This window comes from Microsporum canis, genomic scaffold, assembly GCF_000151145.1.
Source record: "Microsporum canis CBS 113480 supercont1.7 genomic scaffold, whole genome shotgun sequence".
Classification (NCBI taxonomy): domain Eukaryota; kingdom Fungi; phylum Ascomycota; class Eurotiomycetes; order Onygenales; family Arthrodermataceae; genus Microsporum; species Microsporum canis.
This window is the reverse complement of record NW_003299163.1, coordinates 602,397-620,171: the sequence shown is the minus strand read 5'-3', so window position 1 is coordinate 620,171 and position 17,775 is coordinate 602,397. Positions and strand designations below refer to the sequence as shown.

At 52.3% G+C, this 17,775-nt stretch overlaps 8 protein-coding genes across 8 annotated transcripts; 2 read left to right on the top strand and 6 right to left on the bottom strand.

Moving 5' to 3' along the window:
- Window positions 1-134: 134 nt before the first annotated feature.
- MCYG_07407 (PHO85 cyclin-7) lies at window positions 135-1,763 on the bottom strand (the record flags this gene model as incomplete). The annotated part of the gene is made up of 2 exons (XM_002843578.1): window positions 135-413; window positions 468-1,763. The coding sequence occupies 2 exons, from the start codon at window positions 1,761-1,763 to the stop codon at window positions 135-137; spliced, it is 1,575 nt and encodes a 524-aa protein (XP_002843624.1).
- Window positions 1,764-2,151: 388 nt separating this feature from the next.
- MCYG_07406 (proteasome component PRE3) lies at window positions 2,152-3,090 on the bottom strand (the record flags this gene model as incomplete). The annotated part of the gene is made up of 4 exons (XM_002843577.1): window positions 2,152-2,479; window positions 2,540-2,872; window positions 2,919-2,937; window positions 3,057-3,090. The coding sequence occupies 4 exons, from the start codon at window positions 3,088-3,090 to the stop codon at window positions 2,152-2,154; spliced, it is 714 nt and encodes a 237-aa protein (XP_002843623.1).
- Window positions 3,091-3,425: 335 nt separating this feature from the next.
- MCYG_07405 (TBC1 domain family member 12) lies at window positions 3,426-5,972 on the bottom strand (the record flags this gene model as incomplete). The annotated part of the gene is made up of 3 exons (XM_002843576.1): window positions 3,426-3,968; window positions 4,044-4,486; window positions 4,536-5,972. The coding sequence occupies 3 exons, from the start codon at window positions 5,956-5,958 to the stop codon at window positions 3,426-3,428; spliced, it is 2,409 nt and encodes an 802-aa protein (XP_002843622.1).
- A 941-nt stretch (window positions 5,973-6,913) lies between these two features.
- Window positions 6,914-7,719, bottom strand: MCYG_07404 (conserved hypothetical protein; the record flags this gene model as incomplete). The annotated part of the gene is made up of 2 exons (XM_002843575.1): window positions 6,914-7,349; window positions 7,412-7,719. 2 exons carry the CDS (start codon window positions 7,717-7,719, stop codon window positions 6,914-6,916), a joined length of 744 nt encoding a protein of 247 aa, XP_002843621.1.
- Window positions 7,720-8,244: 525 nt separating this feature from the next.
- Window positions 8,245-9,786, bottom strand: MCYG_07403 (indoleamine 2,3-dioxygenase pyrrole 2,3-dioxygenase; the record flags this gene model as incomplete). Its single annotated transcript, XM_002843574.1, has 4 exons — window positions 8,245-9,150; window positions 9,214-9,275; window positions 9,306-9,528; window positions 9,565-9,786. The coding sequence occupies 4 exons, from the start codon at window positions 9,784-9,786 to the stop codon at window positions 8,245-8,247; spliced, it is 1,413 nt and encodes a 470-aa protein (XP_002843620.1).
- A 332-nt stretch (window positions 9,787-10,118) lies between these two features.
- Window positions 10,119-10,949, top strand: MCYG_07402 (conserved hypothetical protein; the record flags this gene model as incomplete). The annotated part of the gene is made up of 1 exon (XM_002843573.1): window positions 10,119-10,949. One exon carries the CDS (start codon window positions 10,119-10,121, stop codon window positions 10,947-10,949), a length of 831 nt encoding a protein of 276 aa, XP_002843619.1.
- A 459-nt stretch (window positions 10,950-11,408) lies between these two features.
- MCYG_07401 (aldo/keto reductase/Endoribonuclease L-PSP) lies at window positions 11,409-13,535 on the top strand (the record flags this gene model as incomplete). The annotated part of the gene is made up of 7 exons (XM_002843572.1): window positions 11,409-11,433; window positions 11,521-11,752; window positions 12,005-12,329; window positions 12,398-12,598; window positions 12,700-12,876; window positions 12,941-13,027; window positions 13,194-13,535. The coding sequence occupies 7 exons, from the start codon at window positions 11,409-11,411 to the stop codon at window positions 13,533-13,535; spliced, it is 1,389 nt and encodes a 462-aa protein (XP_002843618.1).
- Window positions 13,536-14,002: 467 nt separating this feature from the next.
- On the bottom strand, window positions 14,003-17,529 carry MCYG_07400 (telomerase reverse transcriptase; the record flags this gene model as incomplete). The annotated part of the gene is made up of 4 exons (XM_002843571.1): window positions 14,003-16,174; window positions 16,219-16,496; window positions 16,547-17,039; window positions 17,086-17,529. The coding sequence occupies 4 exons, from the start codon at window positions 17,527-17,529 to the stop codon at window positions 14,003-14,005; spliced, it is 3,387 nt and encodes a 1,128-aa protein (XP_002843617.1).
- Window positions 17,530-17,775: the final 246 nt, after the last annotated feature.

Genomic DNA, 17,775 nt, shown 5'->3' with positions numbered 1-17,775 from the left:
GACCTCTGACATTTACCACTGCCGTTTCATCATCACATCGGGGAGGAAAAGAAGGCGTAAAAAAAAAAAAAAGGAATGTAAGGAAAAAGAAAAGAAAAAAGAAAAAGAAGACTCGTAACTGAGCGCCGTATGGTTTATGTGTGTGTGGGTGTAAATCTCTCGTTCTGGGCTTGGGGATCGCCCTGGTTCTGCATGACGCTTGTGGCCGTGGCGTTGAAACCTGGCTGCGGTGTGCCCGGTTGCTGCAGTTGCTGCTGCTGCTGCTGCTGGGCAACTAGTTCTCGGGCATAAAACTGGACCAGCATCGTGCCGTAGGCCTCCAGCTCCTCAACCGGGACAGCGAGGCGGAAGTCGTTTAGGAGTAGGAATTGGAGTTCGAGGTGATTCAGTTCGATGAGGGGTAGACCTCCGACCTGGGCCATGTCAGTTTAGATGTTCGGTATCGGCAGGCTGGACGGTGAACGTACCTTTGCATATCTGGAATTAGTGTAGAAGACGTCTGAAAAGAATTTACTGGCACAAGTGACGCCTGCAATGACGAGGCGGTGTATGTTATAGCTATCTACAACGAGGAAATGGGAGAAGTTGAGCTCGTCGGACACGTCGGAGAGATCGTCGTCCGAGTCGCTGAGGTCGTGTTCGGCGTCGTGGTCGTCCTGGACCGAGGGAGAACGCATGGGTAGGTCGGCGGTGGTGGGCGAGGTGGGCAGCTTGCTGCTCACCGCAGCCCGGGCGATGGAGGTCTCGGTCGACCTGCGAGACGAGAAGCGTCTGCCCGAAGGGTTGGCGGGCGTGAAGAAGGGGGAGGAAGAGGAGGTGTGCGGTCTGTTGGAGGAAGAGGTGGACATGGTCCGTATGGACGGGTTGGGATTAGGCCGTAGATGGGCTCTGCGGTGCATCTGCTGCAGAAGATGCGAGTTGACGGTCTCGGTCATGCGGTCAAAGTAGACGAGCAGGCTGATGAAGACCTCGTAGGTGGTCGGGCAGTACTTGTGTATACGGCTGAGGTAGTTGAGGATGGTGATGCCCGGCACGTTCTTGCCGTGGAAGGCGAGCACGCTGGTGGTCTGCGGCGGCAGAGACCGCTGCTCTGCCCTGGGGATGTGTCTGTGTAGGTGTTCGTGCTGGAGGTCGTTGGTGGTGGTGATCTTGGTGAGCAGGCCAGCCACCATCTCGATCACGTCCGCCACGGGCATGGAGCTGATCTCGTACTGTCTCTGCAGGCCCGGCCGGTGCTGCTGCGAGGCGCTGGCCATGGCTTCTTCGCTGGCAAAGGACTGTATGTGCGAGAGGTCCCGTACCTTGATCCGGGTGGGCGTCGGGGGCGAGGTCGTCGACGCAGAGCCTGGAGCCGGACGGCCAGAGGCCGACGAGGGCCTAAAGGCAGGCTGGGAGTACGAATGTATCTCATGGCCGTTCATCCGCTGTCTATCCGGCAGCCTCTGGTGTATCGCGGTGTTGGGCAGGCTGGCCGTAGAAGCATGCTGCTGCTGCTGCTGCTGCTGGTGGCTCTGCTGGTAGCTGGCGGTCATTGAGGCCGGCGCAGACTCTACGGCCGCGGCCTCCGCCCTGGATGTCTCTGCCGTCGACGTCGTCTCTGCCCTGGAAGCGTCTGTGTTGGTATCTGACTGAGGATGCGACAGCTCGCGCTTGAGCCCGACAGAGAGCATGCTGACGCTGCTGCTGTCCCTGCGATGCTGCTGTCCGCCGGAACTGCTGGCGATCATGGGCGGCTGCAAGGGAGCGCAAGCAACGGCGCCCATGTCAGCATGCACATAGCGGGGAGGGAAGTTCGATGTGGTCGTCGTCGTTGTTGTTGTTTTTCTCTTGCTTGCTGGATGTTTTGATGGCTGATATTTATTCGGTAGGGAAGTTTTTTGGTGGGGCAAAACTTGGATGTTCGCCACTGATATTTATTATTATTATATCTTAATATAAAGAGAAGCAGAAGCAGAAGCAGAAGAAGAGAAGAAAAAAAAAAAAAGATGCTGGTTAGAACGTGGGCTTTTGGCGCGCCAGTGAGTGGTCGCTCTTGTTTTTTATTTTGCTTGCTTACTGATGGCTTATTTAGATCCATGTCTAGCCTATAGCATAGAGATATAGAGGACAGTATAAAAAAGGAGAGGACAGGACGACATCAATTAACAGATCCTAAGGAGCAGAAGAGCCTGGCCCCGTGTATCCGTTGTCAGGGAGGTAGAGGTGCCGGACGGCGCCCTGCTTGGTGAGGACGACCATGCGGATGACGCCCCCGGAGCTGCCGTCCCATTTGATGGCCTCTCGCAGCGAGTTCTTGACGAATTCCACGCCCTCCGCCTCGTCCATGCCTTCTCGCCAGTGTGCATCGCAGTAGCCGTAGATGTACGTCGACCCAGAGCCCCCAATCGCATACGGCTGCTTGTGTAGGGAGCCGCCCAGGGGGATGCTGTATACCTGGCCGCCATGCCGTTCGTCGTAGCCGGCAATTATTATACCCGCACTGCGCCGTTAGCCTACACTTCTTCCTCTTCCTCTTCCTCTTCATCATCATGTCACTCACCTCAGGGCGTCTTTGTTGTCGTAGCAGAGCTCCTGGAAGAGAGCGGCGGCCGTCTGCGTGGTGGGCTGCTTGTCGTATACCACGCCGTACATGCCTAGATGGTACTTGACGATGTCTGCCACCGCCTGCGTGTCTGCTGCCGAGCCGGAGCGGCAGCACCATATCGTGTCGTGCACCTGCGTCAGCTTGTCCGTCACCCGGTTGGCAATATATGCGCCCGTCGTCGTGCGTGAGTCCGCTCCCAGGATCACCCCGTCCTTGAAGTTTATCGCCATGCTGTCTCCGTCAGCTTCCTGTCGTAGGTCGTTTCGTACAGGCTGTATCTCGTGGTCACTCACATCGATGTACCAAGGCTATAGCAGTTAGCTTCTATACACACACGACCCCCAGAAGTTGCACTTACTTGACTTCTCCCTTCTTCAGGTGCTCCATGTCAACGTGTATTCCATCTGCTGCCCGTCAGTCTGGCTTGCCTCGAAGCTATCTGGAGCTCAGCTTCCGCTCGGCTTCTGCTCACCTTCTCCCAGACAGCCTGTCACGCCGGGTGCCATCTTGGCTCAAACAGGTAAACAGACGAGGTATCTCAAAGTACAAACAACACAATAACAGCAGAGATGAAGAGCCAGAGGAAGAAGAAGAAGAAGAAGAAGTCTTGTTGTCTGTTTGTTTCCTTCATGAGCTTCGAAGGCAGAAAGCAAGACGTGGCCGGAAGAACTTTTTTCCACATATAAAAGACGGCGCGGAGAGAAAAACCTTTTTATAGATGTCATTATCATTATAACATATATAATAAATGTATTATTTAGATTAATATTATTTGATGTACAAGGAGATAACGATAGAAGAATAAGTATTAAGCCTGGAAAAAGAGTACTTGTGTGCTTGTTCACCTTCCTGCCTCTCTAACCAGATGCATAAAGGCGTCGGTCCCCTGAGTGCCCAGGGACCAGTACAGCTTCGCCTCTGCTCCCCCTTCGCTCGCCACAGAGTCCATCGACGTCCGGCTTCGTCCTCGCTTGGCTACGTGCTTTGGACCCCAGCCAAGCACGTCGGCCGCTCCCTTCTGGCCTTCCTCGCCCGGCACCAGGCCCAGCAGCTGTGTCTCCAGGCAGCCGAGCACGGCCACCCCGGATCGGAACAGGATACGGTCGCCCTCAAACACCCAGCAGTCCCAGATCCGGGAGATGTGGTCGACGTCTAGCCCGTTCGTGAAGAGGGAGCGGAACATGGGCTCCCAGATCTGGGCGTCGGAGAGACAGAGGTTCTCGCACAGGTGGGTCGACAGGCGTGGGAATTTGAGACGCAACGTCGCCGAGGCCAGGCTGTAGGCGCGGGCCGTAGCTCCGGGGTCGGAAGTCAGGAAGGCCAGTGCCAGCGGCCGGTTGAGGGCATTGGCCAGAGTGAGAAAGGCGGCTGACGGTGTGTGCAGCTGCAGTAGCAGTACCGCAGCGATGGTCTAACTTAATGTTAGCTATGTCAAAAGTAACGGAAGAAGACGACGTACGTGTATGCCGTGGATATATCCCACGTCACTGCGGTACATGGCATACGCATCCAGCACCTGCACCAGGCTCTCGTGCAAGGGTCCCCCTTCGGTAAAGACGTTGAGAGCCGGAAAGGCACTCGCTGCGTCCTTGCGGATGGCCGCAAATCGCTCGTGGGCCCGTTTGAAGCCGTCGCCGGACTTGCCCCTGAGCTGCTCTGCTCGTTCCAGCGCCTTGACAAAGGACTCTTCGGTCAGGGCCAGCTCATTGCCGATGGCACGCTGCCATACAGCTCCGCGAGACCGAGGCGTGATGCCGCGCCACCATAGCTCGCGCGTTCGAGGTTCGGCAATAACCCTGTCCCAGTCAGGGAACACATAGTCGTCCCAGATGCGCTGCAGCATCTTCCGCGTGTCGTCTTTCTTGCACTGCGCAGAAGCCTCTTCGGCCGCTCGTCGTTTGTCTACTACAGTTAGTCGTTATTTGCTTTAAAGGAGATGATATATACGCACCAGCTTCCCTAGATAAGGCCATCATTCGCTTGTACTCCTTGAGATGCCTCTTTTCCTCCTTTTGGTCCTTGGGAGGCAGCCAGCTGGGCCTTGTCCGGGATAAGACCTTCTCCTTCTCCTTACTGATGGGCAGGGGATCGATCATGATGTTCGGCCTCTGCAAGGGAGGAAGCTCGATCATGCCGCCGGATCCTCGTTTGCCGCTTGCGGAAGGCCGAGGCTTCAGGCCGGCCTGGACCCTGGCCTCGTGGTCTCGTGCCGCCTCGTCAGCATGATGCTCCAATGCTTCGGTGATGATTCTTGCTTCTTCGGAGAGCTCAGACATGACCACATTCCAGGTATTTGCTTTTGGACCACGGCGGTCCGCAGACGGGGCTGGGCTGATGGCACCTTGAGAGACCCGCTGGCTAGGCCCCATGGACCGTGACCGGCCTCGTCTGTGTTTTGGCCTGTATCTGGCAGTGGTTGTGCTGCCGGGAGGGGATGTAGACTGAGGAGATGGCAGCTGTGGTGGGGACGCCACGGAGTCGTGTAACGGTATTGGTCTCGGACCAGGACTGCGGCTCTGCGAGCGGCTGTCCCGACCCCTCGGACGCTCGTCCTGCGGGCGCGGAGAAATCGGAACATTCCACAGCGTGGCATCCTCGGGAAGGTCTTCGTCCGAGTCGTGGTACTCGTCTTCCAGCTCCTTTACCGACTTACGACTTGGCTGTCGGGACGGAGCTCGGGGAAAGGAGGTGGCAGACGCGTCTGGCGGTGGCGGGCGGCTATGTGATCGACTGGAGCAGGACACATGGCTGCCACTGGACGCCTGGCTCTCGCTGGGCGAAGGGGATCGGGATCGGGGTCGGTTTCGAGATGGATGGAGGAGTAAGGAAGGATCTGACGTGCTGCTCAGCGCTCGTCTGGCGGATGGCGGCTGTATAGAGAGTGACTGCATGGCCGGTGTCGTACCATTGACATGTGGAGTAGACTGCGCGAATCCGTGACGGCCATAGGTGCTGGGAGTATGAAGACTGCTCCGTGGGCCACCGTTCTGTCTGCAGCCAGGCCCGGTGAGGTCTCTCATCGTCATGACGGCAGTGTTGCTCTTCGCCCGGGCCGTGTCCTGGCCTTTGCCCTGGTGCTGGAGGTGCAGGTTCTGGTGGTGCTGCTTGTGCCTCAGGCCCGGCTTCTTCGCCGGCACGCTCGTCGACCGCACGGGATACGGTCCCTGGTCGAAATGGTGATGGTCTAGGGCATTACTGCCGAACTGCGCAACCAGATCATCCTCGAGCGCTATGTCCTCGAAGTTGGAGATATCGGCAAACACGCCATCCGAGTTCGACTGGTGCGAGGAGGACTGGAAGGACGAAGATTTGGACGACTTCGACCCCGTAAGGTCAGGGGGCGAGTCGGGAACTGCGGCAGATATCGTAGTCATCTCATCCCCAACATGTATATACACCATCCACAGGGTCCGTCCGGTTTCTTATATATCGACGTAGAGAAGGAAAGAGAGTCGTCAACAACAGCGAGCGTAAAAGTAGCGAATGGAAGCTGTCCCGGCCTGTTTGAACCTGTTTAGAGAAAGGAGATGCCCCAGGCTGAACCAGAAAGCTGAACCGCAAGGAAAAAAAAAAATACGACGATCCCGCAGGGGGAAGAGACGAGAAGTTGGCTAGATCTAACTTTCCCTTGGTTCCTGGTGGAGTTGGAAGGCGAGGAAAGAGATTAACAAGCCACGAATCCCGAACATGCAGAAACGACAGACTTGACACACGCTCGACAGCATCGAAAACAAGAAAAAAAAGAGAGTCAAACGATCGAATGTTGAAGATGCGAAGTTGAAGTTGAAGTTGAAGTCGAAGGAAAAAGAACAAAAACTTCCCGATGTGGCTTAGTGGAGTATAAGTCACGTAAAGTGGCTGTTTTGGGTCTAGCGCCAAGTCAAGCCACACGCCACAGGGTGGAAAGCGGTGAAGACTTTTGCTTTTTTCTGCCACATGCAATTTCCGGTCTTGGCGCGTTTCAGGGGTAAATTTTATATTTGATGAGGTTCGACGGAGGGCGAAGGATGGGAGACGGATGGAGGATGATGATGAAGGATGAAGGATGGAGGTCAGACTGATGTTGGACGGAGGTTGCAGGTTGGTTCTTTGTAGATAGATTAGGCGCTTCACGTCAGGCATGGGCTGTGGACCAAGTCGCTATCAGGCCCTGTCCTAGATCCAGGAATATCTTGACATGCCACTAACTATTATCTACTTGGCTCTGTGTCATTAGGGCTGCACCAAATTACTTGTGTAGCCCGTTCCTTGATTCAAGAAGCGGTTGCCGCGGAGATGTAGCGTGCAACATACACAGTATAACTATCAGTGACCCACCCGACAGCAGATTTAATGCACGCCCAAGTCAGCCTTGATATCTCCAGCAGTGTCATACCGATCCAGCCAGCACTTTTGGACCACGAAGCCTGAGTCGAGATCTATCGTGCTGGGAAACTCTCGTCTCTGGAAAAGGATGTAAATCTCGCTATTAGGTTTATCAGGATATAGTATATGTCCAACACCAATCTCATATAAAATGGTGCCGAGTGCAAAGATGTCGTCTTTCGTAGTCGAGTTTGATGAGCGTTCGGATAGACTTAATGGCCTAGAGTATCTAGTTGATGTAGATACTATTGCCGTTGAGCTATCTAGAATTGATCCGCAAAAGTCTGCTAGGGCAAGCGTGCCGTTATTCTGGATAAGAAAGTTGCTGACACTGATATCACAGTGGATAACTCCCTTAGAGTGGATGTATCTTATTGCTTCCACAGCTTGCATCGGCCAGCTTGTAGCAGTCAAGTTAGCCTCATGACACCGGGATTGTAACATATATATTAATGCTCTTACTCAACTCTCTGCACAGGGAATCTATCCAGTGCAAGGTTCCTAGCCAGTGTGCCAAAGGGTAAATACTGAAGTGCAAGGTCTCGCCCAACTATCGAGTCACATTCTCCAAAGCAGCGTAGAATATACGGATGGATGCCCAGTCGCTCATAGATCCGCTTCTCGATGGCATCAGCTTCTCCCGGCTCATCCGGGACCTTTATAGCAATCTCTGTTTTAACCACAAAGAAGACCTGAGCGAAAAGTCCGCAGCCAGCAAGGTTGAACTGCTCATCCTTAGCTGTTGCAAGGATGTGTCGTGGGTCGGCCATCTCTTAGCTGGGATCGATGATATCCTTCTTAAAAGATCAGGTTAATAATAGTATTATTATTTCTTAATAAAGAATACAAGATACTTGATGCTCCTTGCTAAACTGAAAAGATGAATGCTATAGTACTATAGTAAGATCTAGGATGCCATCTACGACAGGCTATATTTGTGGTGGTGATAATCATGGTGGTTGGTCATCGAACCCGGTGGTCATTGAACTCCTCTAACATTACTAGAACCCCCGAGTTACATCCTATAGAAAGGCCAGCCCCTTTTATTTATCCCTGATTACTGGTCTTTCCGTAAGACTATATATTTTCCTAGGCTATTATATTAATTTTAACGCAATAATTCGTATATTTTAAAAAAAAAAAGTTAAGGGGGTTGTTACAAAGTATATAGCAAAATGTTTGTCCTAGAACTGTACGATACTATGAAGCTGCGTAAGGTCATTAATGATGTTAAATCAAGGTCTATATCTAAATAATGGATGATCGCTCTTTTATATAGGTGTATAAGTTTCCATTCATTGGCATTGCCCGGCCGCCGCTGTTGTATCTCTAGCCTGCTTTAAGAAAGGCAGAATCGCCGTTCTCGCAGTCCCGACCCCTTTTAGACCCTTAGGTGCCTTCTTAGACGGTAGAGTAATGAGTCTGGTGACAATCTGGATATGCTTGGTGCGGAAGTTGCTCAGAGCATCCGTTGCAGCCAAATATGCGGCTTTGAGACGACGCTGCTCATCTGAAGCTGGTACGCCCGAGAGTGCCAGTTCCCGTATACTACCCGTCTTACTGACATGTTGAAGAAACCGTCGATGTGGGCCAGGCATGCAATCCCGCGCCTCCATATGGAAAATTTCCCGCTTGGGCTTGGCCGGGTCGTTATGCTCGATACCTAGCACCAAGTCGAAGAACTGAATGAGAGAACTCTGGCCGTTGCTTCCGCCTTGGAACTTTTTCCATTCACCTTTGCCATCCCCTACATCATAGAAGACACCTCTTGGCAAGCCGGCGGTTGCCATGTTTTTGCTGCCAGCGTAGAATGGCCGAATTCGATGACAGAAGGTCATGGGATCGCATCTCTCGTACATCCTCATCAGCAAAGCTGTCATATCATCGATGCATAGCTTCAATGCCTCCAGGCCTCTAATAATGACCATATAATCCCGGGTCTCTACGGCCTGCAGTGCTTTTTGCAAAGGTTGTACGACCTTTGCACCCGTTGCTTCGATGGCAACGCCGCCGGTAAGGAACCATGATTCTGTCTCGGTTCCAGCAAACGATATGAGTGCCTGGAGATCATCCAACCTGGAGAAATCATTCCCCGAGCAGGAGAAATTCCAGAGATTCGCGGCAGCACAGGTCAGCACGGGAGGTATTTCAACTTGGGCACACACACGCAAGAATGGCCCACATATTTGCGGAGGAAGAACCTAAACGATAGTTAAAAAGATGAGCCTCAATATTCTTGAGTTTGGCAGGCGTTCGACATTTACCTCCTTGGGCTCATCGCCTCCCCAGATGTAGGCATGGGCCATATATGCCAGGACTACGTAGGCTCATCTCCATTCTGCTTCTGACTTCAAGCGCTCTGTACAGAGAACTGGGAGTGCTTCGACGGTGCTTCTTAAGCTACCACACTCAAGCAATTGGGGCAGGCGGCTCGCGGTATACTCCCAAGGCTCATAGTATGGGTCTGGTAGTACCGTCAGCGGGCATACTTCCGGGAGAAAGGCAGCCCTAGTCACCCTAAATTCGTCCAGGTTTATAACCGTCATCGTTCGGGAAGAGGCTGCCAGCAATTGTCTGTCCTTGGTGCCGGTAGAGGAGCAACGATATCACTGAGCCGATGGGATATAACGAAGCACTTCGATCGTAGCCATCGCTTCGCAGAGAAGCTGCTTATTATAATTGATTATCCACGCCATCGAGGCAAGGCTCTCCCGAACCATTGAAGCAAACATTATACCAAAAAATGAGCAAACCGTCTCTGTCGACCACCAGAAGCCATTTTTATATACATAACTTCGAATCGGGAGCTGAATCTCAAAAATATTCCTCCATCTCATAACCAGCAGCTCATGTCCATCTCTCGTATAGCGGTTGATAGGTGGAGCTGCGCAGTTTCAACATCTCCCTGTTGTCTCCTCCGGCTCTATCATTCGCTGCCAGCAGAGCTCTCCTGCTCCGCGGAAAAGTTTGGCCGATATCAGGGTTGTTGGAAGGTCTTTTGCGCTGGCGGCGTGGGGCATAGAAGATCAATTGCGGTGAAATCATGAAGGAGGTGGTAAATATATAATAACTATATATCTGTCTCTACTCTTCCGTGACCTATAATTTTGATACCCACATCCTCTCGTACGTCTGTGAAAGGGCACGGTATCCCAACCAGATCCTCACAATGGCCCCTCACAAGCCTCGCCTCATCGACAAGGAGATATCCCAGGGAGAGCTGGGGGAAAAACGAGTGAGTGTGCTCTGTCTAGGCATGTGTCGCACCGGAACGTCTTCTCTCCTGGCGGCCCTGACAGCACTCGACTACACGCCAGTCCACATGTCAAGCATCATAGAAGACTCTCGCCAGAAGAGATTATGGATCGAGGCGATCGAAAACACATTCATCAACAAGGATACGGGGCGGCCCTACGGCCGAGCCGAGTTCGACGTTCTTCTTCGCGGTTACGACGTGACCCTGGATGTGCCATGCGCCATCTTCGGTGAGCAGCTGATGGCGGCTTACCCCGAGGCCAAAGTGATATTAACCACAAGGCCGGCTGGGAAATGGATTACTTCCATGCAGAAAACCGTCTGGCAGTTTATAACATGGCCGTCCTTTCGCATACTACGCTACCTGGAGCCAGAGTTCATAGGCACTTTCCATAGGCTGCTCGAGCTGATCTTCCTCGTCCACAACGGGAACCACTATGGCGGAGAGGAGGCAGAGCAAGCGTATCTTGCCCACAACGACCGGATCCGCGAGCTCGCGGGGCCTGGAAGGCTCTTGGAGCTGTCACCACCATTCGATATAAAGAAGCTGAGTAGTTTCCTTGGAAAGCCATGCACGCTCAGCGACTTTCCTCACGTTAACGATACCAATGAATGCATCGAGTCACTCTACAGGAGGAGGAACCAATCGTTGGCCCTAGTGATGAAGCGTCTTGGAAAGATAGTCCTTATATGCCTTCCTCTTGCCTTTCCGCTTGTGTACAATTATGCAACCAAGCAGGGATAAGGGGTTGACAAGTCGACCATAGATTGACATGACTATGTTGTATCGGTAACTGAGCAAAGAGTATAGATATCTAGGATGTACATAGTAGACCATTTGTATAGGTAGAAGTTCACTACCATAGTACGTACTTACTCTCTTGCTAGCTACGGTGTGCCCCTTGTTCGTGTTATTATTTTAATAGGCCAGTTACATAGTACTCCGCCCAAGAGATCGCCCCAGGCGGAGTATAAACATATCTCTTCGTACTGCAGTCTGGAGGGGCAATATATATATTAAATAGTTACCTCCCAGCACCTCCCGCTCTAGCAAATATCAACTAGTCAACGCATTCTGTCCGTATATCCCATAATAACCCCAGGCGGGAATGGTTATATAGAACAATGAAGGCCCATGTGTAAGCCACACCCATAGTTACTAGCTCTCGAAGCTGTGCGTGGCTGACACCTTTAAAGCAATGTCATGGACGATGTCCTCATCTCCAACCGTACGGCTATCACCCTCCTCTCCTCACAACCAGCAAGAATATCAAACACAATGAGTATCATATCAGACTAACAAAAAGACACTCAAGTCCCCCCGGTTTATCTCCGCTCCGTACTTAGGACGCTTCTCTCCCACAACCCAGCAAACCAGAAACCCTTTGTCGAGCACATCCGCTCAAGGCTCCAGGAGTCGCCGCCAGCGCTGACTGAAGCAACGGAGCTGTTCCCCAGTGCGGATACCGTATCTCCAGCATGTGTTGAATATATAGGACTGACGAGATGTCTCTTCTCGTCGAAATTGGCCGAGGAGGCCATTGGCTAGTATGGCACCACATCCACATCCGAATACAAAGACATCGCTGACTGACCCCATTGTAGTCTAACACATTTTGTCAATTCGACCATCCACGCTAGTGCATCATGGGCGCCTGGTTCAGCTCTCGAACATGCACTTGATCAGTTTGCCGGTGACGTCGTCCAAGGGATGCAGGCACTCAAGGAGTCAGGGCCGGACCGCACCCCAAAGTTAAGCGCAGATTTTGAAGCCCTGCTCGCAAGCCTTGTTTCTTATAGCAGCTACTGTGCCGAAGCAAAGCTTCTGTCCCGCTTCGAAAGAGCAGAGAGACAGGTTAGGGACACCTTTCAGCTGCTCTTCCTCGAGTCCGCGCAAACGACCGCCCGGGTTGGCCACAGCCAAGCTTGCCTGCATGTTTCATTGCCGGTAGATTCCCCCGTAGAGACATTTACTATGGGTGGAAGGCAGCTGCCGCGCTTGTTCAACGGTCTCTGGCAACTCTCATCTCCTGCTTTTGGCGCAGGAAGCTCGGAACAGCAGCAGAAATCGCTCATCAGACTGGTTCAAAGGGGCTTCATTGCTGCGGATATGGCAGACCACTATGTGACTTTCTCTCTTTCCTAACATCCCCCATAATTATCCGCCCTCTACTAATCACCTACTATTCTCAGGGCGATGCCGAACTCGTTTATGGAGACTTCCGCAACAGATTGCCCGAAGGCATGAAAGACAAAGTCTACGCAGCCACAAAATGGTGCGTCTTCAAGCCTATAGGCACGGCCGTTACAGCCGAGTACGTGCTGTCTGCTGTTAAGGAACGGTATCGCAGACTAGGCGGTAGGGTAGACCTGCTTCAGTTTCACTGGTATGATGTAGGAATTGCCCTATCCACAATATGCCCCCCTAGGCATATATTCGTGTTTCATTGCATCTGAAAGGAAATGGTTATTGAAGCTAAGTGTTGCAAAACTAGTATGAAGCAAAAGAGTATCTCGATATCCTCCACCACTTGGTCTGCATAACGCATTCCCACCCGGAGCTAGTATCATCCATCGGGCTCTGCAACTTTGATGTAGAACACACAGAAGAAGTATGCAAGTACTTACTTGACAAGACCGGCCAAGTTGGAATCACCTCCAACCAAGTCCAGGTGCGTATGATATACGATTTCCCATCTATTTCTTCGCAGGGTATACTGATTCTTCTTTACCTAGTTCTCATTAATTGACACCCGGCCTCTGAGGGGTATGACCCAAACCTGTGAAAAGTACGGCCTCAAGCTTCTCACATATGGTTCTCTTGTATGTGTACCCACCCTCCCAACTACAAGGATAGCAGTAGCAATAGCTAGGGGCGGAGCAGTGCTAAGTCGTAATTCAATAGTGCGGCGGCCTTCTCACTTCAAAATGGCATGGTCAACCGTTGCCGGACATATACTCCCCTACTAACCCGTTGAACCCGTCCCAGCGCAAGTACCTAGATATGATTCACCGCTGGGGCACCTGGACTGAGTTTCAAGCCCTGATGGGAGAGCTCTCCTTGCTGGCGGCAAAGTACAAGGTGGACATTGCCGATGTGGCGAGTAGCTGGGTGTTACAACAGCCAACCGTGGGAGCTATACTTGTAGGCACGCGGCTGGGCTTATCAGACCGGTGTGCAGATAGCCTCAAGGTGTCTGGGTGGGCACTGAGTGAAGCTGAGGTTATGGCTATAGACATCCATGCGCGAGGGCGAGAAGGGCAGAAGACGGATGCTGTCTTTGCTAAAATTGGTGACTGTGGTCAGGAGTACAGAAATATGCGCGCTTGAAAAGACACTGAATCCAATTGACAGCTAATAAATGTTAGAATAAAGCTCTAAAAATTAAGTTTTATTTTAAACATAAAGTAATGTTGAATCAATGTATATTTAATAATAATAATAATAATATAAACTCCTTTACTTGCGGAATAGTCCCGATATCTAGTGATATTTACATAGTACAACTTCACCTGAATAGAAGTTAATATCACGGGGAGCAGGTTTGATCCATTTGTTATAATATCGTTGATCCACACGGAACGAAAAGCTTGATGTCCGATGGTTCCCCATTGGATATATGGGCTATAGGTGTATATATATGGCTCTATATAGTTTTACAACTCAGTGTTATATGGGAAATATGCAAGGGTTTATTTATATGGACGGTGACTCAAAGCCTGGGCCAGAGTACTGAAGGATGTTATACATATAACTATGATCTATAGACAGGGAAGAGACAAGGGACAAGGACAATGTTAGTAGCGACAGGGGGGAACGGTGAGTGCCCGACGCAGCCTGAAGAGCTCCCGGTCAGTGGACGGCTTGCAGTCTCGGAGGAGGCCGTCCAACCACCTCAGCACCTCTTTAAATCGTGTCTGCTTGCGTCCGAGGACACGTCTGAAGGCCATGGCGCCCAGCCAGCGGACCTGTCGATGGGTGATGTTGCATTCAAAATCGATGAGACCCCCGGCAGACCGAGACCGGATGAAGCATGCCCCATAGGCCAGCAGCGACGAGATGGTAAAAGTGAGAAGTCGAGTTGAGGAAGAGGTTTGTCGCTGTTTCATTGCACACCAGTACGCACAGGTCTTCATGGCGCATTCCATAAAGTTACAGAACAGGTTGGCTAGCACAACGCTTGAGGAGCTATGTTTCGTATCTAGAAACATAGCGTGAGTCTGCAGCCGAAACGCTGCCAGGGCCTTGCGTGTGAACGTCTGGCCTGGAGTACGGGTTGAGTCTACCGTCAGCGAGTCGCGGATGTTGACACTGTTGCCGTTGTTGTGACTATTATTAGGCGACGGGCGATCTCTGCTGAGGGCCAGCGATCTTGTATCGATCAGAGTGCCACAGTATGGGAACAGGCTGGATTCTAGACGGGGAAGATGCCTGCCATTAACCTCTGCGTCGAAGTTGATCAGCGTCTTCTCCGGAGCAACGGATATGCCAAACTCTTCATCCCCGTCGAGCATCACCTGCAGGAACCGCTCGGCCAGCTGCCTGTCCGTCGTGATCAGCAGGTAGTCATCTACATAACGCATCAGCAGTGCGTGCGTGCCAGGGTCCCGTAGGAAGGCCAACCGCTCCAGCTCATGTTCGCCGTAGAAAAAGCCGCACAGGATGCTGGAGATGACGGAACCCTGCGGAATACCCCTTTTCTGTCGATAGTATCGTTTCCCGATCTTGATTAGATTGTTGCGGACATGCTTCTCCAGCAGGGCCAGCAGCTCGCCCCGTGTATGCATCCTTCGCGAGCCCAGGTCTACATACACTGTACCTGTTCCTGCACCGCCACGATTGCACTGGCCAGGCGTTGAAGTTGAAGATACGGCATCGTATACAGGCTGGAAGTCATCAAACGCTGCCGCTCGCGCCACGAACTTCCTCCTTGGCTTGTTGGCGCTGCTGGTACTTTTATTTATACTTTGATGGCATTCTCGTTTCACTACTGCCGGCCGCGGCCCGCTGTTATGGTTAAGATGAAACTCCACGTGCTTGGAGACACGGTACGCATCGTCTACGACGAGCTTATCGACGAGTTGCATCAGCCTTGTCTGCGGGATAGTGTCGAAACAGGCCTGGACGTCCAATTTGACGAAATAGAGCGGGCCCGTCAGGCTTCCGCCTCCTCGTGTTGTAATTTCCTCTTTGAACTTCTTCAGCCGAGGGTACATCGCAGTGGTAGACGGCAGGCTGGACCCTACGTTTTCCGGACTCTGCGTCCGCTCGTAATTGAGAACGTGGAAAAGGGGGGCCAGCTGGGTGTTGATGCTTGATCCAAGCATGGGAGTGCCTGTCTTCCATGCCTTTCTCAGTGTCGGCCGTCTCCTCAGGTTTGTTATCGGCCTGGCTCCGGTGGCCTTGGGGAGGAGTCTGATGTTGCTATAGCCGAGCGATTCGCCGTTGAGCAGTCGTTCGGCCTTGCTGCGCTTGATATCCTGAAAGACAGATAGTTTGAGGTCGGCCATGACCGGCTCGGAGAGATGCTTCCATACATCGTGACGGAAGTAGAAGAGCCTGTTCTTGTACACGCTCGCCTCAGTCAGGTAGAAGTTTGACCTGACGAGCGGGATGAGCAGCGAGTCGAAGATGTAGTAGATGAACTCGTGGAAGATCTCCTCTCTCTTGCGAGTGTCTGAAAGACAGGGTTTCTTGTCCGTGCTACCATCAGGGGATAGCCACGAGACACATCCGATCTTTAACCCCTGAACGACCTCGTGGAGTGACAGTGTCTCAAACCGCCGTAGAGACAGGAACCTATCCACATTGCGCATGACTGTGTTTCTATTGCGGACACCGTCTTCTCCGCATCCGTACATCTCATACGGTATTACCTTTTGAAGCACAGCACGACAAAAGGCCGAGACCGCATGCGTCGGAGTCGCATAGTCCGTCATTGTCACTTTTCCTGCTGCATCAATCGTGCGCTACATCGTTAGTTTTGACTTGTAAACAGATAGAATCTACACACCTTTGGACAGTAATGGCGGAGTAGCTCTACGTAGGCGCATCTGGAGTGTCTCTTCTGCATGCTCTGAACCAGCTCGACAAGCCTGCCACGAAGCCGTCTGGGTACCTTCTCGCCCGGCTTCGAGGCGATCTCACGCTCTCGCAGCGAATAGTCCTTGAACGGCATGGCCGTCTCCGTCCTGTCGACAGCGGAAGTAAACACGTTATGCAGACCAAACTGTCGGGGGAAGATGTACTTCATCACATGCACCGTATCGCTTTGATATCTATTCAGCACATCTACACCCGTCAGCATGCAACTATATATATGATCAGTGGCATGGACGTACGAATATGCTGTAGCCCCAGCCTGGGCTCACGCTGTGCATTCAGCGACGAACGGGCATAGAACATGCGCCTACGCACGAAGACGATCTCAGCCGGCTTCCTGATACATGGTTTGTCCGGGGCATTCAGAGCATCCAGCTTGGTCAACGGTATCCCTATAACCCCGTCAGCGTAGGTCGTATACGTCAAGGGTGGATGATACACACCGCTCAATTGATAGTAGGACTGGCCGTGGAGATGGATGAACAGCCCGCAGTCCAAGAGCAAGTGTAGCATGATATCTTCACAGCTTCCTCCCAGCAGGTCCATGACATCCGTCCAGGGGGCCCTTTTGAGCATGTTGACGCTCCTGTTGGGCAACCTGGGCACTATTCCAGTAGACGAAAAGTACTCCTGGTCACCCATCTGCTCTCCCGCACGCTGGTATCCATGGCAGAGGATGTGAGACGGATGTCCAGCGCCGCTGAACAGGCTGTATATAGCAAAGTTGACCACCTATCTCGTCAGCACATACATGTATAAGGATGAGGATGCAACATACATCAGCTATGTCGCTGGTAGCACCAACGTCCGTCCCTCTGAGGGCTGAAGATCTGACCTGCGACTGTGTAAAGGCCGCGAGCTCTCGCTGTCTGGCGCTGTTGATTGCTGGGCTCGCCGGCTTCAGGACGCCCACGATGGTCGAATCCAGCAGACGGGCTACTCTTTCACCATCCTCCTTCGACTTCTCCCTCCCTACCGACCTGACTCTGTGCTGCCTGGAGACCGAGGAGGCCGGCAGCAGCTCGAGAAGATACGTCCTCAGGCTGAGCAGCCGCGGATAGTAAAAGGCCAGGACGCCCTGCTGGACCATCTCACGTCGCTTATTCTCATCTCCAGCCTCTGCGTCTCCCTCTCCCTCTCCGTCTGCATGTTTATCTGCACGTCCGGCTGCAGGTTCGCCTCCGTCGCCGTGCTCCTGGGTGCCGCGCTTCCTCTTGCCCATGTCTGTTGGAGGTACAGAGCGATGTGGCAGCGGTGCGACAGTGAGTATATGATCTGTACTTGTCCTACCTCGTCTGTTTCTATGTTGATCTTGGTTCCTGATGCTGATGTTGACGCCTACATGATACATCCACGTACATACACCTAGACTATACACCCTAGACTATACACCTTAGACTATACAGACTATGCCTCTAGATACAAAGAAATAAAGAACTCGACAGAAACAAAGACGGAAGAAGAAAAG